The following is a 23,792-nucleotide window of genomic DNA, read 5'->3' on the forward strand; positions in this document are numbered from 1 at the left end:
CATTATGAATGAAGCAAACACTTATAGAATTCCGGTAGCTGATGATAATTAAAATGGTGTTTGTTCTTGGCCCGATTAGTCTTGGCAAGGTTAGCCTTGTGGTGAAATTTATTCTTGGGATATTGGCAGTGCTTTCATCATATTTTCATCACATCCAGACGAGCTTCAATGCCATACAACTCTCCTTCCGTGGCCTCCAACTGCTCTTAAATACAAGTAAAACTAAATGCATGCTCTTCAACCGATCGCTGCCTGCACCTGCCCGTTCTGACTTAGAATATGTGGACAACTACAAATACCTAGGTGTCTTGTTAGACTGTAAACTCACCTTCCAGACTCACATCAAACATCTCCAATCCAAAGTTAAATCTAGAATTGGCTTCCTATTTCACAACAAAGCATCCTTCACTCATGCTGCCAAACATACCCTCGTAAAACTGACCATCCTACCGATCCTCGACTTCGGTGATGTCATCTATAAAATAGCCTCCAACACTCTACTCAACAAACTGGATGCAGTCTATCACAGTGCCATCTGTTTTGTCACCAAAGCCCCATATACTACCCACCACTGCGACCTGTACGCTCTCATTGGCTGGCCCTTGCTTCATACTCGTTGCCAAACCCACTGGCTCCAGGTCATCTACAAGACCCTGCTAGGTAAAGTCCCCACTTATCTCAGCTCGCTGGTCACCATAGCAGCATCCACCTGTAGCACGCGCTCCAGCAGGTATATCGCTCTGGTCACCCCCAAAACGAATTCTTCCTTTGGCCGCCTCTCCTTCCAGTTCTCTGCTGCCAATGACTGGAACGAACTACAAAAATCTCTGAAACTGGAAACACTTATCTCCCTCACTAGCTTTAAGCACCAGCTGTCAGAGCAGCTCACAGATTACTGCACCTGTATATAGCCCATCTATAACTTAGCCCAAACAACTACCGCTTCCCCTACTGTATTTATTTATTTATTTTGCACCTTTGCACCCCATTATTTCTACTTTGCACATTCTTCCAATGCAAATCTACCATTCCAGTGTTTTACTTGCTATATTGTATTTACCTCGCCACCATGGCCTTTTTTTGCCTTTACCTCCCTTATCTCACATCATTTGCTCACATTGTATATAGCCTTATTTTTCTACTGTATTATGTTTGTTATGTTTTATTCCATGTGTAACTCTGTGTTGTTGTATGTGTTGAACTGCTTTGCTTTATCTTGGCCAGGTCGCAATTGTAAATGAGAACTTGTTCTCAACTAGCCTACCTGGTTGAATAAAGGTGAAATAAAAAAATAAATATGAGGCCAATCCTTCAGCAAGAATGCTGCTAACGGTTTGGGTGAATGTTGCAGTTAGCTAACATTCTGTGTTTACGCAATGTAACTTTATAACAGCTCTGTTGACACTATAACGTGAATCATGCTGGCATTTTATAGATGAGGCATGCATGTATTACTGGGTCGTTGGATCTGGAGTTTGTTTACTTTATTGCCTATCAAAATAGTCAATTGTGTGAACATTCTCAATATTTAATAGCAAGGGGACTAGCAGGAGGATTTTTAACACAGTAATTGTGTTATGTTGACTACTTTCCCTTCATTTAATAACAGTTAATGAAAGGGAGATTATCCAAACCAATGTATATAAATGTATATGTACTTTTTGTATATTTATTTCATTCACTTTTCCTGTAACACATCCTCGAGCTGGTGTTGGTGTAATTATAGCTATGATGCCAACAACGACTCTCTTTGTGACCCTCAGGGTGGCTTTGGCCCTCCAGGTTTTCCAGGGCCTGTCGGCCTGCCAGGCCTGGGCATTCAGGGGGAGAAGGTACGTAGGCCCACCTATTCATTATTACAGGTTTCACCAAGTATCACCCATACATCAATCACCGTATTCTTATCGGCAGACTCAACAGCCTTGGTTTCTCAAATGACTGCCTCGCCTGGTTCACCAACTACTTCTCAGAGTTCAGTGTGTCAAATCGGAGGGCCTGTAGTCCGGACCTCTGGCAGTTTCTATGGGGGTACCACAGGGTTCAATTCTCGGGCCGACTCTTTTCTCTGTATATATCAACGATGTCGCTCTTGCTGCGGGTGATTCCCTGATCCACCTCTACGCAGACGACACCATTCTGTATACACCTGGCCCTTCTTTGGACACTGTGTTAACAAACCTCCAAACGAGCATCAATGCCATACAACACTCCTTCCGTGGCCTCCAACTGCTCTTAAACGCTAGTAAAACAAAATGCATGCTTTTCAACCAATCACTGCCCGCACCCGCCCGCCCGACTAGCATCACTTCTCTGGAAGGTTCTGACATAGAATATGTGGACAAATACAAATACCTAGGTATCTGGCTAGACTGTAAACTCTCCTTCCAGACTCATATTAAACATCTACAATCCAAAATTAAATCTAAAATCGGCTTCCTATTTCACAACAAAGCCTCCTTCACTCACACCGCCAAACATACCCTCATAAAACTGACTATCTTACCGATCCTCGACTTCGGCGATATCATTTACAAAATTGCCTCCAACACTCTACTCAGCAAACTGAATGTAGTATATCACAGTGCCGTCCGTTTTGTCACCAAAGCCCCATATACCACCCACCACTGCGACCTGTATGCTCTCGTCGGCTGGCCATTGCTACATATTCGTCGCCAGACCCACTGGCTCCAGGTCATCTATAAATCTTTGCTAGGTAAAGCTCCGCCTTATCTCAGCTCACTGGTCACGATAACAACACCCACCCATAGCATGCGCTCCAGCAGGTATATCTCATTACATAGCCCATCTGTAAATAGCCCATCCAATCTACCTACCTCATCCCCATATTGTTTTTATATACTTTTTTGCTCTTTTGCACACCAGTATTTCTACTTGCACATCTTCATCTGCACATCTATCACTCCAATGTTAATTTGCTAAATTGTAATTACTTCGCTACTATGGCCTATTTATTGCTTACCACCTCACGCCATTTGCACACACTGTATATAGACTTTTTTTCCATTGTGTTATTGACTGTACGTTTGTTTATTCCATGTGTAACTCTGTGTTGTTGTTTGTGTCACACTGCTTTGCTTTATCTTGGCCAGGTCGCAGTTGTAAATGAGAACTTGTTCTCAACTGGCCTACCTGGTTAAATAAAGGTGAAATAAAAATAAAACAGTTTATGGAATGGATTACTGTCCTAATGTGACTGCCCTGCGCTTCCTGTCCTACCAGGGTATAGAGGGGCCTCGGGGTCCACCAGGGGGCAGGGGCCCACAAGGAGATGGATATCCAGGGCCCAAGGTCTGTGTTTGAATGCTTCTTCCTTGACTTTACATTTGGATCAATTGTGGTTATGGCATGTTTAGGCTATCGCTAATGCTAATGACTGTGTATGGGTGCTCCTCTCATCCACAGGGTGACCAGGGCTTACCAGGGGAGCTTGGTTCAACAGGAGAGAGAGGGGCTGGCGAACCTGGGGCTAAGGTGAGTCCTCTAATGGAAATGCAATGTGTAGTTTGTCCTCTGTGTGGTGTTACATTTGGATATGTAGTCGATGCGATTTGAGACAGACAACCAACAATCTCTCTTCAGGGTGAGCCAGGAGCGTCAGGATTGGCTGGTTTTCCTGGCCTCCCAGGAGAGGATGGGGCCCCTGGACAGAAGGTATTTCACCTTCTGCCATCTCTCCGGTACCATAGGTTGATACTGTACCTCTTTGAATGTGACCATTGGATTCATATGCTTTGCTTGTGTGTCTGTTTGTGTTTGTCTATATAGGGTGAACCCGGTTTTGGTGGTCTGAGGGGGCCAGAGGGAGCTGCGGGGATTGGCACCCAGGGTGAGAAGGTAAGAAGATTCCCAGGTTTTTCTCCTCACATCGCTGCTTCAAGATTTTCATCTTCATTAATCTGGACAGCTGTGGTATTCTGAGGTTGCTTTTCTGTGCTGTTTTTTTGACGAATGATGTCTCTCGCCATAGGGAGACCAGGGCCAGAGGGGCATTCGGGGCTTGGGTGGGCCTCCTGGAATCGCTGGGCCCTCTGGCGCAAAGGTGAGGACATTGTCCTCAATTATCATCAGTCAACACTCTGTACTGTAGTGTAATGTGGTCACACTGCGATCTTTGACTTCGAACCTCTGACCTCTTCTAGGGGGAGCCTGGGACACCAGGTCGACTGGGTATGCCAGGACTTCCAGGGCGGGGAATCATAGGACCTAAGGTAACAGCCCTCTGTCCCAAAATGCCTACAATTCACCATGTAGATGAGGTTTATGCCATATCATAACCATATTGTAACTCTGTCTGTCTCAGGGCGATCTTGGCCCACCTGGTCCATCTGGACCATTAGGAGAGACGGGCTACGGGCTGCCTGGTCCTAAGGTGAGACACACTATGCCACACTACTAGAATAATAGGGAATAATTCATAGGATTTACTTTTTTATTGGAATAATCAGCATAATTCATTGATTTACTGATATTTCTTTATTTGAATCTTGATGTACTTTTATTTAATCACATAAACTTTTAGGGTGATCGTGGAGGTCCTGGTCCGTCTGGTCCATTTGGGCCCAAAGGCGATGGTTATCCTGGCCCTACGGTGAGCAATACTGCTGATTATTCATGTGTTGCTATTGTATGAGTTGTACCAGTGTTGACTCTAGTGTTTACCTGTGGTTTGTAGGGAACTCCTGGTCTACCGGGGCTTCCTGGTGAACCAGGCCTGGAGGGGCTGGGCATCCCTGGACCAAAGGTAAAGATATGGTTCTGTGTGAGAGTGTCGGATCTGGGTTATTTTGGATAGTGACAACAGCCCTGGGTGAACCGAAGACCTCAATTAGCAGAGGACATCATGATAGCTGTGTGTTTTCTCCCATTTAGGGAGATATTGGCTTCAGGGGCTTGCCAGGTTTAGCAGGCCCCCCAGGCGAGGGGCTACAAGGTCTACCGGTATGTATTGTAGTCTGACATGAAGAAGCTAACCTGCTAAACAGTTGGCAAAGAATCAATCCTAGCTCTGATGCGAAACCCATTTAGCCTTGTTCAGCGCCATCATAAACCCACTGACTCATGGTGATTGATACTAGTATTACCTCATGCTGGCAGACTCCACATTTCAGATCCATCTTGTACATGTGAACACCTATCCCCAGGGACCTTGTATTCAAAGGCTGTGATAATCAGCGTTTCATTCTCACAGGACATATATCATTTTCACACACTTCCAAGAACGTGTGAATATATCCCAACATAAGGGTCTAATGAGAACCATTGGGGCCAGGGTGCCTATAACCAACGCAATACCCAGAGCCTGCAGTCTAGCTTATAATATTACATCCAGGTTTCTCTTCAGGCTTTTCATCTTCTGTAGCCCCAGAAGCCCTAGGGAGCGGGCAGACCTGGGGGTTGAGGTAGCCCTGTCCGTCACATCAGTAGGTCTGGTCTCATACACTAAGCTTGCTTATATGTGTCAGACTATGAACAGTAAAGCCAGAGACACTCAAGCTGTGAAGTTACCTGCTCGTGAAACGGCTGCCCTGTGAAATCAGGTCACTTTTTAAGTCTACGTTTGTTAAGTGAACGGTTAGTCCCTTAGCTTAGCTTATTTTGCATGGCTAGCTAGGTTTGACACAGGTAGTGTGGTTGGGCTGTGTTGTGCTGACACTTTTTAATTGCTGTTGTACATATAGTTATAACTTCTGCTCATTTCTAGGGTGGCATTGGACGACTGGGCCCCCCAGGGCCAACGGGGCCCCCTGGGCAGGGTATTCAGGGGCCAAAGGTAGGTCTCACTCTTGTTTTCAAGTGGTACTTCTATAGTAATTCGAACTAAGCAAGCAAACAAAAATTCTTGTTTCTTTAAAATGTTGAGTTGAGCATGACAAATCTTCTCTCTATTTTGTGGACCCTTTCAGGGCGAGGCAGGGTCTCAGGGCATGACGGGCCCTCGGGGGCCACCAGGGGAAGGATTCCCAGGGGCCAAGGTGACGACAGACAGTGATTTGAAGCATACGGCAGTGTATTTGAACTTTTGTGACCTCTGACCTTGTGTTATCTGGCTCTATGACAGGGTGACCGCGGCTCTGGAGGGGAGAGGGGCCTGAAGGGGGTCAAAGGTGATTTGGGTGACCCTGGAGTTCCTGGCCAATCAGTGAGTCATGTCATGGGTCGCTTTTATAATCAGGGCGATTCATTTGATAACATGGATACATGCTGTAATAAACAATTAACTGCAATCAGAGTAGAAACTGACCAGACCAATGTTGTACTGCTTTCTTTTAGGGCACACCAGGATTCAAAGGCGACATGGGCCTCACAGTAAGTTCAATCTTTAGCTGTCTTTTTTGATTTCACATAGTGACTAAATGGAATAAAAAAAGACTATGTCAATCCGGATTTTGACCCACAGAGAGAAGACATCATTAAAATGATCAAGGAGATTTGTGGTAAATAAAACATTATTTGTTATGCTTGTGTAGTATCATTTAACATCGATTGCAACATGCAGCAGGCCTTGTCGAGAGTGCACTGGAAAACAGCCTTTTCTACGTCAGAATCATATACCTCTGCGTTGTTTCCAGGTTGCGGAATCAAATGCAAGGAGCGGCCCATGGAGCTGGTGTTTGTCATTGACAGCTCGGAGAGCGTAGGGCCGGAGAACTTTGAGATCATCAAGGACTTTGTGGCGGCTCTGGTGGACCGCGTGACGGTGGGCCGGAATGCCACCCGCATCGGCCTGGTCCTCTACAGCCTGGAGGTCAAGCTAGAGTTCAACCTGGCGCGCCACAGGACCAAGCAGGACGTCAAACAGGCCATACGAAAAATCCCTTATATAGGTGAGGGCACCCACACGGGCACCGCCATCCGCAAAGCCACCCAGGATGCCTTCTACAGCTCACGCAAGGGGGTCAGTAAAGTGGCTATAGTTATTACGGACGGACAGACGGATAAGCGGGAGTCGGTGAAGCTGGATATTGCGGTTCGGGAGGCACATGCAGCCAACATCGAGATGTACGCATTGGGGATCGTGAATACGTCGGACCCCACGCAGGACGAGTTCCTGAGGGAGCTCAACCTGATTGCGTCGGACCCTGATAGTGAACACATGTACCTCATTGATGACTTTAACACGCTGCCAGGTAAGGCAAAACGCCAAGTTGGTGTTACATTCAGTTGGTTGGTTTATCGTGTTGGTGTAGTCATATCAGAGTGATTCCTCACAAAACCCAAACAAAAAAGACTTTTGGGATTATCACTCAATGTAATCCATAGAATAGTCCTTTGCAGGAAGGATTGTTGACAAATATTTGACATTTCTATCTAAAAACATAAATGCATTAATATGTATGACATTTTGGTCCTACCCAGGCCTCCTTTAAGACACCATAGTGTTTCATCTGTAGGTGGTGTCATATGAAGCTTTAGGCCGTTACAATTTTAGCTGAATGTTGAATGGCCCTGGTCAGCTGACATAGTGAAGAAAAACTCCTGCCCCTACGTTAGCAATAGGTCTACTGTTATTATACGGTGTAGTCTGTAAATGTACCTAATGTACCAAGTTAACTGCATCAAGTTGCCGCGAAGTCTCCAAGGCTAATACCAGTACAATGTGATTCATCACCTGTTCCAAGTCATCACAACTCCTGTGGCTCTCTCTCAGCTCTGGAGTCCAAGCTCGTCAGCAAGTTCTGTGAAGACGAGAACGGTGATCTGATATACAACCGTGTCACCAACGGCTACGGCAACAATGGATACAGGAACGGGAACAATGGGAACTATGGAAATGGCTATGGGACCACCAACCAGGAGGACTTCAACAACAGGAGGCGAACAGTCACCACTACCGGCACTCAAAGTCAGGGTGGCAGGGTAGACCTAACCCAGCCTGTCAACCCTGGCACTGCCACAGTACAGGTCTTTACAGCACATTAACAGACATTTAGCAGAAGCACTGGCCAGAAAACAACCTACTGTCAATGTATAGTTGACATGACTTGCATGCTCCATTGAACTAATGAAAACACTGTCTCCTCTTAGCCTACTGTACATTATCTCACTATAGTAACACTGTCTCCTCTTAGCCTACTGTACATTATCTCACTATGGTAACACTGTCTCCTCTTAGCCTACTGTACATTATCTCACTATGGTAACACTGGGCTTGTTACTCTGTTTCAGGCTTTAAAACTGTGTATTTGTGTTTTGTTACTAATTGACAATAGGGTAAGGACTTTGTTGGTCCTCATATTTTTCCTTGTGTGTTTGAATTCCTCTGGGTCCAGATAGGGCAGCGTGAGGGAGGCAAGGATGGAGGTATTTACACCCCAGATTGGGGGACTGGTCGCGGGGACGTTCCCACGTTGAACCGCAACACGTCCTCCTCTTCCAATACAGGAGGGTCCTCTACCTCATCATCGTCATCATCAGGAACTTCATCCTCAGGGTCCTCAGGCTCTGTCCAGTTAGTGCCTGCATCACGACCCGCACTTCCCAAAGGTATGTTGCAACAGCTGGGAGAAGTGCTATGTCTATGTAGTCATAGCAGTCTACCCTGTGTCTGTTCATTAAGCTAAAGGATTGAATCACATGAGCTGTTCAGATTACTACAAAGCCTGTCAAAATCAGTTACTGAATGATTCCAACTGAAATTGACCCACATTTTGTTGATGCGTTAGCTATATCTGCCAATGAACAGAATCAGTATGCTAGTGTGCCATGGCCCCTACATCCTTATATATGTCTATTTAGTGGGCCTTCACTAATGGTCTTCTCTCTGTGTTCTGCCCATGTCAGAGTTTGTGCCTCTGGACCCTCGCTGTGCACTGGTCCTAGACCAGGGCCCCTGTCGGGACTACAAAATGCGCTGGTACTACGACAAGCAGGCCAACGCATGCGCCCAGTTCTGGTACGGAGCCTGTGAGGGGAACCAGAACCGCTTCGACACAGAGGAGGAGTGCAAGAGGACATGTGTGCAAGGCAGAGCGGGTACTGTATAGCTCATCTTTCAATGATCTTTGGTTTCCGTCGAATATTCATCAAGTATGGGATTTTGTATGAATGTTGTGTGTTTTCTTCACAACAGGCTGAGAAGACATTTCACTCAATTCAGTCTTTAAACTGATGTTCCATGGCACCATGTACTTCACAATGGAAGGAGGTCAAGTCATGACACGATGTTGTACCTATTGGATAAATGCGTTTTTGACACTCCCTAGTTCCCCCCTCCTACCCTTGAACTAAAACTCTACGCACTTATTATAAATATTCATATACTAATTCCAGTGTCTGATTTGAACTTTATTTTTACCGCCAATCTCTGTAAAATGTTTCATTAAAGGTCCAATGCAGCCGTTTTTATCTCAATATCAAATCATTTCTGGATGACAATTAACTACCTTACTGTGGTTTGGAACTCTTTCTTATTGGTCTATTATCTAATTTACCACCTGGTGATGTCACCATGGAAGGCCAAAACTCCATCCCACCAAAGGGGCCTTATCATCATTTTCACAATTTCACAGTAATCTTTCAACCTCATAATGTGGAAACATATATAAAATACAGGCAAATCTAGTTCTTGACTGCACTGGGACTTTAACTTAACATTACCATTTTCATTCAAAATGAATGGATAGCTCATCATATAACATCATTTTAACACACAATTCAATCAATCTCACTCAGGTATGTAGTCAAGAAGTAGTAGAAAATACCACTTGCTGTATTAGACACTGATTAATTCATACATACAGTTGCAATTAGAAGTTAACATGCACCTTAACCAAATACATTTAAACTAAATGTAACATAAAACAAATTCCAGTTTTTCACATTTAATCCTAGAAAATGTCCCTGTCTGAGGTCAGTTAGGATCACCACTTTTTATTTTAAGAATAAAAAGTGAATAGTCAGAATAATAGTAGAGAGAATGATTTATTTCAGCTTTTATTTCTTTCATCACATTCCCAGTGGATCAGAAGTTTACATACACTCAATTCGTATTTGGTAGAATTGCCTTTAAATTGTTTAACTTGGGTCAAATGTTTCGGGTAGCCTTCCACAAGCTTCCCACAATAAGTTGGGTGAATTTTGGCCCAATCCTCCTGACAGAGCTGGTGTAACTGAGTCAGATTTGTAGGCCTCCTTGCTCGCACACGCTTTTTCAGTTCTGCCCACAAATTTTCTATGGGATTGAGGTCAGGGCTTTGTGATGGCCTCTCCAATACCTTGACTTTGTTGTCCTTAAGCCGTTTTGCCACAACTTTGGAAGTATGCTTGCGGTCATTGTCCATTTGGAAGACCCATTAGAAGACCCCCACGACATGCTGCTGCCACCCCGTGCTTCATGGTTGGGATTGTGTTCTTTGGCTTGCAAGCATCCCCCTTTTTCCTCCAAACAACGATGGTCATTATGGCCAAACAGTTCTATTTGTGTTTCATCAGACCAGAGGACATTTCTCCAAAAAGTACGATCTTTGTCCCCATGTGCAGTTGCAAACCGTAGTCTGGCTTTTTTATGGCGGTTTTGGAGCAGTGGCTTCTTCCAGGCTGAGCGGCCTTTCAGGTTATGTCGATATAGGACTCGTTTTACTGTGGATATAGATACTTTTCTACCTGTTTCCTCCAGCATCTTCACAAGGTCCTTTGCTGTTGTTCTGGGATTGATTTGCACTTTTCGCACCAAAGTACGTTCATCTCTAGGAGACAGAACGCTTCTCCTACCTGAGCGGTATGACGGCTGCGTGGTCCCATGGTGTTTATACTTACGTACCATTGTTTGTACATTTAACATTTACATTTAAGTCATTTAGCAGACGCTCTTGTACAGATGAACGTGGTACCTTCAGGCGTTTGGAAATTGCTCCCAAAGATTAACCAGACTTGTGGAGGTCTACAATTTTTTTTCTGAGGTCTTAGCTGATTTCTTTTGAATTTCCCATGATGTCAAGCAAAGAGGCACTTAGTTTGAAGGTAGGCCTTGAAATACATCCACAGTTACACCTCCAATTGACTCAAATTATGTCAATTAGCCTATCAGAAGCTTCTAAAGCCATGACACAATTTTCTGGAATTTTCCAAGCTGTTTAAAGGCACAGTCAACTTGGTGTACGTAAACTTCTGACCCACTGGAATTGTGATGCAGTGAATTATAAGTGAAATAATCTGTCTGTAAACAATTGTTGGAAATATTACTTGTGTCCTGCACAAAGTAGATGTCCTAACCTACTTGCCAAAACTATAGTATGTTAACAAGAAATTTGTGGGGTGGTTGAAAAATGAGTTTAAATGACTCCAACCTAAACTTCCGACTTCAACTGTACATGCTTCCAGTCGCAAATCAGTATAGTCTATAGATTTTGACAGCATCAGTATGTATTGTATATATTTCACATCATAACTCTTTTATGCTGATCACTGATTTTATATTGCTAACGTAATTGTCATATCTGCATTGTTCAAACTGCGGAATAACAACATTGGTGCCATAACGTGTTCCTGCAATGATGCTATTCATCTAGCTTGTGACCCAGTATTTACACGTTTACAGAAACTATGAGCAACTCATTTTATTTCCAAGAAGAACCAACCCTGTATCAACTCAGTATGCTGTCAACAAACCATGCTATGAAATGACAGCGGTGCTCTACCGTTCATGTCTAGGGATAGTTTTGTGCATTTGAATGTGTTTTTTTAACAAAGATTTTTATGAATAAAAATGTGATTTTGTTTTATTTTTGTCTGAATTTGCTATGTTTATCATACAAGTACATTACCGTACAGTTTTCTACATTCCAATTGTTGCCTTTTATTTCACACTGGTTCATGTGGATTATACTGTAGATGTACGGTGTCCTCTACTGGTGAGAAGTTGCCTTGCCTGATGCACACTAGAAACGAGGGTTCGTCAAGGGTTCTTTGGGAAAGGTGATGGTTCTATGTGGAACCATGATGACTCAAAGAACCCTTTGAGCTCTTCAATGGTTCTTCTCTACAGTTCACAAAAGCATTACTTGCTCTTTTAGTGATAATTAAAATGTAGGTTCGCCGGCTCATTAGAGTATTTTTTTTGGCGTGTTTTGCTCTTAGCTCTTTTTGTGCAACCATGAGTGAGAGTGTCATCATTCCAGTTGATGTAATCTGTTGTGTTATGCTATTAAGTAATTTATATATCTATGGCCAGTGCAGTGTCTTGTGAAAGACTCACATATGGCCTCGTGTCCATTGAGAACGGTTGACTAAATCAGTCAGTGGTTCTCAATTCTCTCATCTGGAACCCCCAGCTGTTCCATTGGTAGCTCACTTGATTCAGATTGTAACTTAACACAAATATAACGCCTAGAAAACTTTAACAATATAATATGTGCACATGTTGTTACTACAGGCAAATTCAATCAAGTTTGATAGAGATCACACTTACATAGTTAAAACAACAATGACCATTTGTTCTGACTATCTATTTGATAGATAGAGGACCGTTTTGAGATGTCAACCATTTGTGAAACGTCCTATTAATATGGATAGTGTATCTATCTACAAATGTCTCATGCTCTGAGAAAATTACTTTTCAAATAAACGTCTGTGAATTTAACTAAACTAAATTTAACTTAATATTTTCATCAATACAAACTAGATTAATGTACTTTGAAAGTCTTCTCTAAATCTCACTTTCTATGAACTTAGGAACCTCCTCCTGTAGCCACAGCAATCGATAGGTATCCATTTCTGATATTGGCGAGGTGACACTGCTGTCTGTGCACTACACTATATTTATATTACGTGTGAGACACTCCACTCCTGTCCAAATGGTCTATCTTTAGTGTCCTCAACTACAGTGTCCACATTGCCACCCATCTCCAAACACTTTGACTTATAATCAAGCTAAGTTTACCTGCTATATATTTTATCTGTAGCCACCTGAGTTTAAACAGAGATGAAAGCCTACCCCTGAGAGTACAGTATAAGGGAAAAGTGGCTATTTTCAGGGCTTGAAGTTGAATGCCACACACCTGTTAGCAGTCCTATCCCCCCCCCCCCCCCCCCCAGAACAATGAAGAGAGTATGAGGAGGAATGTTGATAGGTGGAGAGGCCTGTCTATCAGCTGCTGCTGCTCAACCCTCCTCAACTTTTCTCAACCCCGCTCATTAGAACCCAGTCCTAGTCATCTTAGGGCTAAATTCAATTAAAACGACAGTACATTGTATTTTGCACTGTAGCATAGGGACATAATATCCTAGAATCCGCTTTAAATAGTTTAATTGAGAGGTATTACCCTAGCTTGAATGGCTGTTTGGAAATGAATGAATGGGAATGAGATACAGGGTGGAGACACTGGTCTAAACAACCAATATTGGGTTAATAACCAGTAGCTTTGACAGCATTATCCCTCTTTAGCCACTACTAAACCAATGACAGTGTTAAGGCTGAATCATGGTAGTGGACTATAGCCCGGAACACCCCAGTTGCTTCTTTCAGTCTGTGACAGCTGTATGAGTCGGTCTCCGCATTCAGATTTGGCAGAGCTGAGATTCCTACCGACTGAGGCAGGCAGGCAGGCGGCTATATTTAGAGGGGATAGGATTAAATTGCAGTAGGCAGTGGGGGCTTCAAGCTGGGAACCTTTTCTCTGCTCAGCCTTTTCTAGCCTGGACTGGGTGCCAAGAGGACCTGTGGCCACCATTTCTTCCCCTCTGCAAGCCACCGATTTCCCCACACCATGGACCCCAAAGCCATGAAGGAGGAGCTGCGCCTCTTCCAGAGCACCTTGCTCCAGGATGGCCTCAAGGAGCTGCTGAACGAGAACAAGTTTGTGGACTGCAGTCTAAAAGTGGGCGATCGGAGCTTCCCCTGCCATAAACTCATCATGGCTGCCTGCAGCCCATACTTCAGAGAGATATTCTTTTCTGAGGATGGCAAGGAGGTGAAGGCCAACAAGGAGGTGGTCCTGGACGATGTCAATCCCGCAATCTTGGACATGATCATCATGTATCTGTACTCGGCCGAGATCGACCTCACCGACGAAAATGTGCAGGACATATTTGCCGTAGCCAATCGTTTCCAGATTCCTTCAGTCTTCACCGTGTGTGTTAATTATCTTCAGAAGAAGCTCTCCATGACCAACTGTCTGGCAATCTTCAGGATGGGTCTGGTCCTCAACGTGCCCAGGTTGGCGGTGTCCGCCCGTGACTACATTGCAGACCGCTTCGATATCCTCTCTAAAGACGAGGAGTTCCTCCAGCTGGCCGCTCATGAACTGTTCGCTGTCATCGGTGGCGACTCGCTCAATGTGGAGAAGGAGGAGATGGTGTTCGAAGCCCTCATGAAATGGGTCCGCAACGACAAAGACAAACGTGTCCAGGTACTGGGTGACGCCTTTGAGTGCATCCGCTTCCGCCTCATGCCCGAGAAGTACTTCCACGACAAAGTGGAGACGGACGAGATCATCAAGGCCGACCCGGAACTCCTGAAGAAGGTCCAGATTATCAAAGACGCGTTCCAGGGGAAACTCCCAGAGAAGAAGGAGAAGGTAGCTGGGGATAAGGTGTCAGATGGTGAGGGTGGTGAGACAGAGGAGGTTTTCCCAGGTTTCCTGAACGATAACCGTCGCCACGGCATGTACGTTCGCGACCTGATCCTGATGATCAATGACACGGCAGCGGTGGCGTACGACGTCAACGAGAACGAGTGTTTCCTGGCGGCCATGTCGGAACAGATCCCCCGGAACCACGTCAGCCTGGTGTCACAGAAGAACCAGCTCTACCTCATCGGAGGACTGTTTGTGGACGAGGAGGACAAGGACGCTCCCCTACAGTGCTACTTCTATCAGGTAACCAATCATTGTTCATTAGAGTTTTGGCCACTTCTTTTGATGGTTTCAAATGGTTCGCTCACTAAGTTACATCGACAAAGTCTTTGTTTGATGTTAGAATAAATAATGATGTCAATAGCACAAAACACTCTTTATTCATAATACTTATTTGTAATAGATGAATGCAGTCACTCAATCAATCATTCATTCATTCAACCCTGTGTATTTCAGTTGGACACTCTCGCAGCTGACTGGGTAGCTCTGCCCCCCATGCCTTCCCCTAGAGCCCTTTTCAACATGGGAGAGTGTGATAACCTGCTGTTCGCTATTGCTGGAAAAGACCTCCAGAGCAACGAATGTTTGGACTCTGTGATGTGCTATGACGTCCAGTGAGTGAAATAGCATTCAATGTCTCATTCACTCAGTACAGTAGAAAGATATAGGACTAAAGTGTGTGTTTTGACCCTCCTGTTCTGTAATGGCTTTCCCCAGGAAGATGAAGTGGAGTGAGACCAAAAAGCTTCCCCTGAAGATCCACGGCCATTCTGTGGTCTCCCATAAGGGTCTGGTGTATTGCATTGGAGGAAAGACTGATGACAAGTATGTGTTTGTGTGTGTGGTCTTGTTCTTATATCCTTGTGGGGACCTGAATTCCCCCAAAGTCCCCACAAGGATAGTAAAACAAGGAAAATTCTCTCTTGTGGAGACATTTCCCATGTCTCCACGAAGATGAAGGCTATTTTAAGCTTAGGGGTTATGTTTAGGGTTTGGGTTTACAATTAGGGTTTGGCGTTAAGGTTAGGTTTAGGGGTTAAGATTAGGTTAGGGAAAATTGAATTTTGAATGAAAATCAATTTCAGGTCCCCACAACAATAGAACAAACGATAGAAACAAACGATAGAAAATCAAGTGTGTGTGTGTGTGTGTGTGCGTGCGTGCATCGTGCTAAAGATATGGTGTAAGCTGCACCTGTTTGTAGTCTATCATTCTAAGAACTGTTCATGTTAGATCTTAGAGCTAGCGTAGAAGTCATTATTTTCATTATGGAACTACACATGGTAAAGTATAAAGTTATTCATACGTGACCGTAGTGAAAATAATGTATTCTTTGGGTTACATGTGAGCAGTGGAGGCTGCTGAGGGGAGGATGGCTCATAATAATGCCTGGAATGGATTAAATGGAATGACATCAAACACATGGAAACCATGTCTTTGATGTGTTTGATACTATTCCATTGACTCCATTCCAGCTATGAGCCGTCCTCCTCTCACCAGCCTCCATTGCATGTGAGCACATATTCTAATACGTGTTGTCTGATTTATTGAATCCAAACCGTAACTGTAAATCCATCACAGTCTTTCTATACTGTTGCCAGAAGGACATTTCCTGAGATCTAACAACCCTGTCTATCATTCTCCTGCGCAGCAAAGCCCTGAACAAGATGTTTGTATACAACCACAAGCAGTCAGAGTGGAGGGAGCTGGCTGCCATGAAGACAGCCAGAGCCATGTTCGGAGCCGTCGTTCACAATGGAAAGATCGTGGTGGCTGGTGGAGTCAACGAGGAAGGCCTCACTGCTGCATCTGAAGTCTACGACTTTGGAACAAACAAGTATGTAGCATTTTCTTTGGTGATAAATCAGTTTAAGAACTTGTTACACCTTTTAATATCGTTCACCATAACAATACCATTTGCTGGTTCTGGATGGTGAACATTATTAGTCATCTTGAGTCAGGATGGCCTTAATTAGAAAGAGTCCCCCTGACACTATCCCTAATCACCTTGTTTTGCAGATGGGAGGCGTTCACAGACTTTCCCCAGGAGAGGAGCTCAGTGAACCTGCTGAGCAGTGAGGGGGCCCTGTACGCCGTGGGGGGCTTCACCTTCATCCAGAATGACAACAAGGAGGTGGTCCCCGCAGAGGTCACTGATGTTTGGCAGTGAGTCCCCTCTTTTAATGTTATTATGTTATCAACCGGGATTCAAACCCGGGTCTTCATGCATTCAACAGGACTGTGTTAGCCCATTGTGCTAAAGCCTAGGCATTAACTGAGTGAGCTAACAGAAGTTCGCATTGTTCCGCCCTGTTAGTTGTGGGTTTGTTATTTTAGATGGCTTACATTTCCATACCTTCGGACAAAAAAGTTGAACTTATTCATCTTAGTTCAATTATAATAATTTCTTATATAAATGTATGATAAGAAATACAGTAAAAGCTAAATGAAAAAATAAATGAGAGGGCCCTACTTGATCAGTGGTACTGTACAAACAGTCAACTACGTCTTGGTTTGTTCTGTTCCTCATCACTGTATCTTCCTTTTCCCTGTGTTAGGTACGAGGAGGACAAGAAGGAATGGAGCGGGATGCTGAGGGAGATGCGTTATGCCGCTGGCTCCTCCTGCATATCCATGCGCCTCAATGCTGCCAAGATGCCCAAACTCTAGACCCTCGCTGCCCCGTCATGATTCCCCATGATGCCCTCTGTCTGCCCGGACTACCACCATCTCCTCTGGGTAGTCTTTCCATTTCAGGAATATAGGTGGTGTCACATGACAACTCAAATGTGGACTCTTATTGGTTGATTGTGTTGTGAGTTTCTTTTTGCCTCTTTCTGATCTCAGGTGATTTTCTGTACAATAAAAACATCTACTTTGCTTCAGTGAAGACCGCATTAGTATATTAGTTTCCCTCACTATAGAGTAACCCACAACGTGTATTTAGCTAGCTTTTTTTGTAAAATAAACATTTGTTCAAAAACTCCTGTTATGATTGTTTTGAATTTGGAGAAACAGTTGTCGCCATTTTTATGGCTGGTTTAGTTTAAACATTTGTCTGTGCATAGCACGCATGCTTTAGTAGAACTAGATTCAGGTCGAAGATATGGTATATAAGGAAATGAAATCTAGGTGTGAGCCAGTTGGTATAGTAAAAACAAACATGGTAAACACCAACTCATTGGCAGGTTTAAGCAACTGTCCTGCATTATGCATACACTATGTACACTACAGTATGTGTCATACCAACACTGTAGGTCCCAGTAGATTTCCACAGTAGGTTTGACATACAGTAGGTTAATCTCATTAACCCACAGTGGTGGAAAAAGTACCCAATTGACTCAAGTAAAAGTGAAAGTCACCCAGTAAAATAATACTTGAGAAAAAGTCTAAAAGTATTTGGTTTGAAATATACTTAAGTATCAAAAGTAAATGTAATTGCTAATTCTCTTTCTGTTTTATTTAGGGATAGCCAGTGGCACTCTCCAACACTCAGAAATAATTTACAAACAAAGCATTTGTGTTTTGTGAGTCTGCCAGATCAGAGACAGTAGGGATGCCCCGGGATGTTCTCTTGATAAGTGCCTGAATTGGACGATTTTCCTGTCATGCTAAGCATTCAAAATGTAATGAGTAATTTCGGGTGTCAGGGAAAATGTATGGAGTAAAAAGTACTTTATTTTCTTTAGGAATGTAGTGAAGTAAAAGTTATCAAAAATATAAATAGTGAAGTACAGATACCTCCAAAAACTACTTAAGTTGTACTTTTAAGTATTTTTACTGATGTACTTTACACCCCTGGTAACCCAGAACTGGAAATCTCTATGTTACGTAGTCTGCCCTAGAGATGAAATGTAGGTGAACTTTACACCAAAACTCTAGAAACAAATTCCACATTCACCACAAAGAATTTTAGGAGCATATGGGGTACTATTGTTAATGAGAGCACGTTCACTAGATCTTAAACTACCTCTAGATACCTTTCACATTCATGATTTGAACTTGCACTGTAACATTACTAAATACGTATAACCACTATAGTGTTTGACCGTTTTCACCGGCATCCATTTCTAGTTCACTAATGTCTGTCATCAACATGTATCAAGCATATCAACCTGCCGGCTGACGCTAAATGCAAGACATGTGACATCATAGTACAGTACAGTAACACTAAGCCACTAAACCACTAGCACTGAGGGGGAATAACGCCGCTTAATGTACTCCACGCTATTCCTCCCTTTATATAACTGCTGCACAGGAATGTTGTACTCTACCCATAGTGAAGAGGAAGTATTACTGTACTTCCCGTATATGTTCCCGTACATGCTTGTGTTTTCCCGTAGTGGGGGCCAGACAGTGCTGTAGGAGGTTAATGTAGCTGAAAGGAGGGACCAGAGGTGGTTGATGTATAAGAGAGAGGAGGAGGAAAGTCTCAGAGAGGATACCGATGACTGAGGGATCAGCACTGTCTGACTGACTAACTGTAAGTTGCCATATCACTCACTGTATCTCTAGCCTTGCTAACCTGATGCTAACATGTGACTTCTGTCCTGATCTTTGCCACATTCTTATTGTGCCCACATTGTAGCCATTGCATCTACAAATGGTATTAAAATGTGTATTTTGCCTGTCCACTGTGTCTGCATTGTGACTAGATTCCCTGGTGCCTCTCAGTATGCAGACAAAGGACACATTTTATAACCAGTTATCAACGGGTCTTCTGACTCAATGTGTTCAGTACAAAGAAACTCTAAGGATGATTTTTTAAATTCTAGTATAGCGTTGATCATACTTACTAGGTGGCCTCACATGTTACAGTATTTTCTGAAAGGAAGAATACATGAAGTGCAGAGTAAAAAGTAAGGAATAAGATGAGACCTGAGACTGTCTCACACCTTTTGTGATAATGAGAGCAGAGGGAAGTAGAAAGGGTTATTTTTTATGAGTATTTTTATGTTAATAGAAGAAGTTTAGAAGTTGAAATTGTTAGAGGCTAGTGTTGAAAAATGTAGGGTAAGTGACTGTATTAGAAATAGTAGTAGTACTGTAGTAGTAGCAGTATCAGTATCAGTAGCAGTAGCAGGAGTAGGAGTAGTATCAGTAGTAATAGTAGTAGCAGTAGTAGTAGCAGTAGCAGGAGTAGGAGTAGTAGCAGTAGTAGTAGCAGTAGCAGTAGTAGTAGCATCAGCAGTAGTAGTAGTAGCAGTAGCAGGAGTAGCAGTAGTAGTAGCAGTAGTAGCAGTAATAGTAATAGTAATAGTAGTAGTATAATAATAATAATTCAAGGAATATTATTCAGAAATGTGAGGACTACGGATCGTATCCATTTAAAAGTAATCAGATTCGGAGGCCTCCCGGGTGGCGCAGTGGTCTAGGGCACTGCATCGCAGTGCTAGCTGCGCCACCAGAGTCTCTGGGTTTGCGCCCAGGCTCTGTCGCAGCTGGCCGGGACCGGGAGGTCCGGGGGGTGACGCACAATTGGCATAGCGTCGTCCGGGTTAGGGAGGGTTTGGCCGGTAGGGATATCCTTGTCTCATCGCGCTCCAGCGACTCCTGTGGCGGGCCGGGCGCAGTGCGCGCTAACCAAGGGGGCCAGGTACACGGTGTTTCCTCCGACACATTGGTGCGGCTGGCTTCCGGGTTGGAGGCGCGCTGTGTTAAGAAGCAGTGCGGCTTGGTTGGGTTGTGCTTCGGAGGACGCATGGCTTTCGACCTTCGTCTCTCCCGAGCCCGTACGGGAGTTGTAGCGATGAGACAAGATAGTAATTACTAGCGATTGGATACCACGAAAATTGGGGAGAAAATGGGATAAAAAAAAAAGAAAAAGAAAAAAAGTAATCAGATTTATTCCAGTTACGCAATAGGAATACAATTAGCAAATACAATTAGCAAATACCAGAAATCTTCACGATAAAAAAAATACAAAATATCCTAAGTCTTTAATAGAAAATTCACTACTATGACATACAAACGTACATCAGGAGATCGCTTTACCAATGACTCCATGATCAACGTTTAAACCCATCTTTTATTCTCCCAAGAGTGGCATCATCTAATTAACATCACTTTGCATGGCCCAAAACAATAAAAACAAAAGGTAGAAAACTTCACACGCATGCTCTACTCTAATCACATCTCAACACTGAGAGATAAGAGCACACCCCTGTGTCGGTCCTATTTGAACTATCCGCAGTCCGACCAACAGAATAACACAGTGTCTCTGTAACAACAAATCCATAGCACTTACAGTACAATAATTCCTCTGTAACTTTCTCACTCATCATTATTCTCCATTCATTCAGGATTATCCTTAATCATGGTAGCATCCACATTCATGTAGAAGTGTTTAGAAACATATTATGGGACCAAATACTTCACTTTATACTACTTCAATACACATAGAAGTTAATTGGTACCAACACTTTTGGTCCTCTACTATGTACTGAAAACTGTTCACCCGATATGGATGAAAATACCCTCAAACTAAAGCGGACAGTCTGCACTTTAACCTTATAGTCATTGTATCATTTCAAATCCAATGTGCTGGAGTACAGAGCCAAAGCAACAACACATTTGTCACTGTCCCAATACTTTTGGAGCTCACTATATACGTATATAATTATATATCACTGTCTCTGTTTAGGTTCCTCTTCTAGGCCGATAACAACACTCACAGCACGGTCATGTCTAGCGCCATCTACGACGGGAACAAATCCGACGATAATTGCACCAACGTGGACAAACTGATGAAACTCTACTACCTGCCTGTCATGTACAGTGTAATTTTCACTGTGGGGCTGCTGGGTAACGTTACCTCCATCGCCATCTACCTGGCCAAGCTACGACCCTGGAAGTCAAGCAGTATCATCATGGTCAACCTGGCATTGACGGATCTTCTGTATGTTCTGAGTCTGCCTTTCCTGGTCTACTACTACACCCACGGTGAATCCTGGACCCTGGGCGAATTCATGTGTCGCTTTGTGCGTTTCGGGTTCCACTTTAACCTATATGGTAGTATACTGTTTCTCACCTGTTTGGCTGTGTTTCGATATGTAGTCTTGGCGCATCCTCTGAGGACGGCGCAGGTGCAGCAGAAGAGGTGGGGTATCTTGGCGTGCGCCGCGGTCTGGGCTATAGCCGGGGCGGAGATTGTGCCCATGCTCACCATGATCACCATGGAGAATAAAAACAACAAGACCACCTGTTGGGACTTTGCTAGCAACGACCTGGTTGTAGTGTGGTGGTACGGCTGGCTGCTGACCGTGCTGGGCTACCTGCTGCCCCTGGTGGTGGTTGTGGTGTGTTACGCCGGTATCGCCCGGGAACTAGCCAAGGGGCCCCACACCCACAGCCCTTGCCGGGTACGGGCACGCCGCCTCACCGTACTGATCCTGGTGGTGTTCGTGGTATGCTTCCTGCCGTACCACGTCCTGAGGATCCTAAGAATAGACACCAGAAGGAAGCCTGAGTCGTCATGTATGCTGGTGAACTGGGTCCACGCCGCTTATATCATATCCAGGCCCATAGCGGGGCTCAACACCTTCTTTAACCTGGGTCTGTACACGCTGGCCGGGGACAAGTTCCAGCAGGCCTTCCTCAGTGTGTTCCCCTGGGGCCTCTGGTGGACCAAGTTCAGGACTCACCTCAAACTCAGCCTAGCTGTCGTCAGTAAGCCCAGTAACACAGCTTCAGCCGAAAGGACAGTAGCCACGGATATGGACATCCATTGACAGGAAATATAATACAGTGTTCTACTTCATTCTGTGTGGACATTACTACCATGGCAATATATTGTCCTACAATACTGTGTATACTGTACTGTGATCCTGTAAATAGAAAACCTTTTATCAGATTTTATTATATGCCAGTATGAGGTGTACAACATTTATGTGGTTTCTATAAAAATATTAGATACCTATAAAGAGTGACTTTATATCTACTGTTTACTCTAATTGGTATTGCCATATCGCTTCATTATAAATAAACGTTTAACAATCAACATTAAACCATCCAATATCCGTCTCAGAGCTCAGTGGGTATTTGATGCATTGTTCTGGTATGACTCGAGAGAGAGAAACAAGAATATGATACACTTGGCCCAGGACCAGAAACATATGATCACTTCTATACCCAGTGTTGGCACTCTCTCATGTATTTCTTTCTCCCCTACTTAACGCAAGCAACAATGAGATAAGAGTCTAGGAATAAGGAACACATGGCTGGGGTGAAAAGGAGTGGCTGGCGGCGAAAGGCTTCCTGCTGTTAAGTAACGTCTGTTTTACGTCTTACATTATGGAGACTCACAGAACCACTTCCTAATATTAGAATACATTATTCATCCAATTGAATTATTTCAACACATTTCATCATTTGATAGTATCAAATAGCTAACAAACTAGTGTCAGATAAGTGGTGCTTAAATTTTTATTTGAGGCTGTACTATTTGAGTCCCACATCAAGGGGAGGTAACGTCCACTGTCCATCCTACCTTGTGGGAGCCCAGACCTCACTTCAGATTCAAAGCTGAAAGCAAGTATCTAATGCAAAGAAACACTTGAGGGAACTCTGAGAGTAAAAAAGACCTCAGTATAGTATCTAGCTACCATAACACAATGAGAACAATAAAGAGGAGTGATAGGCTAGGATGGAAAGTTGAATATGAATATAAATTAGTTGGGCTATGCGTGCAACAAGTTCCTCCTGTCTCTAGTTGCAATTGATTGTTGGATATTGTTTCTTGTCAACCTTTCAATCTCTTCCTCTACCTTTCCAGTAAACATTGTTGAAAAGCTCCTTTGATGAATTCCCCAAATCATTGGAATCTGTGTTATGCATTTCATCCTTTTGAGAGTGTGCAGGTGTATGCCAACAGGAGCATGCGGTCTCCTATCATAGTATCTACTGTCATTCAGAGGTGTTCAGATGTACTTTTGTACACATGGACGTATGTACACATACGGTCACTGCATGCAATTGCAGCTCAGTGATTTATTCTGTAGTCAGTGTACTCCCAGGCTACTCAGGCCCTGTGTCCCAAATGGCACCCTATTCCCTATAGTTGCACCACTTTAGACCAGAGCCTGATCAAAAGTAGTGCACATATAGGGAATAGTGTACCATTTTGGAGACATACAGAGATTAGTGCTGTGTTTCACACTGACTGGGAACCAGGAAGTAACTGTTTCTGTCTGGTAAAACCCT

General features: G+C 43.8%; 3 protein-coding genes across 3 annotated transcripts in view; all 3 read left to right on the top strand.

The window, feature by feature from the left end:
- The window catches only part of LOC120050759 (collagen alpha-1(XXVIII) chain-like), a 29,088-nt gene extending 19,174 nt beyond the window's left edge, over positions 1–9,914 (top strand). Inside the window, exons 15-35 of the mRNA XM_038997316.1 lie at positions 1,764–1,832; positions 3,241–3,309; positions 3,424–3,492; positions 3,601–3,672; positions 3,787–3,855; positions 3,989–4,060; positions 4,161–4,229; positions 4,322–4,390; positions 4,541–4,609; positions 4,694–4,762; positions 4,891–4,959; positions 5,723–5,791; positions 5,925–5,993; positions 6,080–6,160; positions 6,292–6,327; positions 6,419–6,455; positions 6,591–7,148; positions 7,670–7,923; positions 8,292–8,505; positions 8,803–8,994; positions 9,092–9,914. Coding sequence (XP_038853244.1) covers positions 1,764–1,832; positions 3,241–3,309; positions 3,424–3,492; positions 3,601–3,672; positions 3,787–3,855; positions 3,989–4,060; positions 4,161–4,229; positions 4,322–4,390; positions 4,541–4,609; positions 4,694–4,762; positions 4,891–4,959; positions 5,723–5,791; positions 5,925–5,993; positions 6,080–6,160; positions 6,292–6,327; positions 6,419–6,455; positions 6,591–7,148; positions 7,670–7,923; positions 8,292–8,505; positions 8,803–8,994; positions 9,092–9,096 — 2,280 coding nt within the window. The 3' untranslated portion in view covers positions 9,097–9,914. The remainder of the gene's footprint in view (positions 1–1,763; positions 1,833–3,240; positions 3,310–3,423; positions 3,493–3,600; positions 3,673–3,786; positions 3,856–3,988; positions 4,061–4,160; positions 4,230–4,321; positions 4,391–4,540; positions 4,610–4,693; positions 4,763–4,890; positions 4,960–5,722; positions 5,792–5,924; positions 5,994–6,079; positions 6,161–6,291; positions 6,328–6,418; positions 6,456–6,590; positions 7,149–7,669; positions 7,924–8,291; positions 8,506–8,802; positions 8,995–9,091) is intronic.
- Positions 9,915–13,084: 3,170 nt separating this feature from the next.
- Positions 13,085–17,573, top strand: LOC120050494 (kelch-like protein 41b). The gene is made up of 6 exons (XM_038997084.1): positions 13,085–14,834; positions 15,048–15,205; positions 15,309–15,416; positions 16,243–16,428; positions 16,611–16,757; positions 17,150–17,573. The coding sequence occupies exons 1-6, from the start codon at positions 13,725–13,727 to the stop codon at positions 17,259–17,261; spliced, it is 1,821 nt and encodes a 606-aa protein (XP_038853012.1). The 5' UTR covers positions 13,085–13,724; the 3' UTR covers positions 17,262–17,573.
- A 3,667-nt stretch (positions 17,574–21,240) lies between these two features.
- LOC120050760 (2-oxoglutarate receptor 1-like) lies at positions 21,241–22,321 on the top strand. Its single transcript, XM_038997317.1, has one exon. The coding sequence runs from the start codon at positions 21,275–21,277 to the stop codon at positions 22,319–22,321; it is 1,047 nt and encodes a 348-aa protein (XP_038853245.1). The 5' UTR covers positions 21,241–21,274.
- The last annotated feature ends 1,471 nt before the right edge of the window (positions 22,322–23,792 follow it).

The sequence above is a fragment of the Salvelinus namaycush genome, chromosome 7 (genome assembly GCF_016432855.1).
Source record: "Salvelinus namaycush isolate Seneca chromosome 7, SaNama_1.0, whole genome shotgun sequence".
Taxonomy (NCBI): domain Eukaryota; kingdom Metazoa; phylum Chordata; class Actinopteri; order Salmoniformes; family Salmonidae; genus Salvelinus; species Salvelinus namaycush.

What these genes read in the sequence shown, in the direction of transcription:
- LOC120050494 (XM_038997084.1), top strand. Translation starts at nt 13,725, where the DNA reads ATGGACCCCAAAGCCATGAAGGAGGAGCTGCGCCTCTTCCAGAGCACC. An exon ending in TACAGTGCTACTTCTATCAG is followed by an intron (nt 14,835 to 15,047) that starts GTAACCAATCAT and finishes TGTGTATTTCAG; the next exon opens with TTGGACACTCTCGCAGCTGA. An exon ending in GAGGTCACTGATGTTTGGCA is followed by an intron (nt 16,758 to 17,149) that starts GTGAGTCCCCTC and finishes TCCCTGTGTTAG; the next exon opens with GTACGAGGAGGACAAGAAGG.
- LOC120050760 (XM_038997317.1), top strand. Translation starts at nt 21,275, where the DNA reads ATGTCTAGCGCCATCTACGACGGGAACAAATCCGACGATAATTGCACC.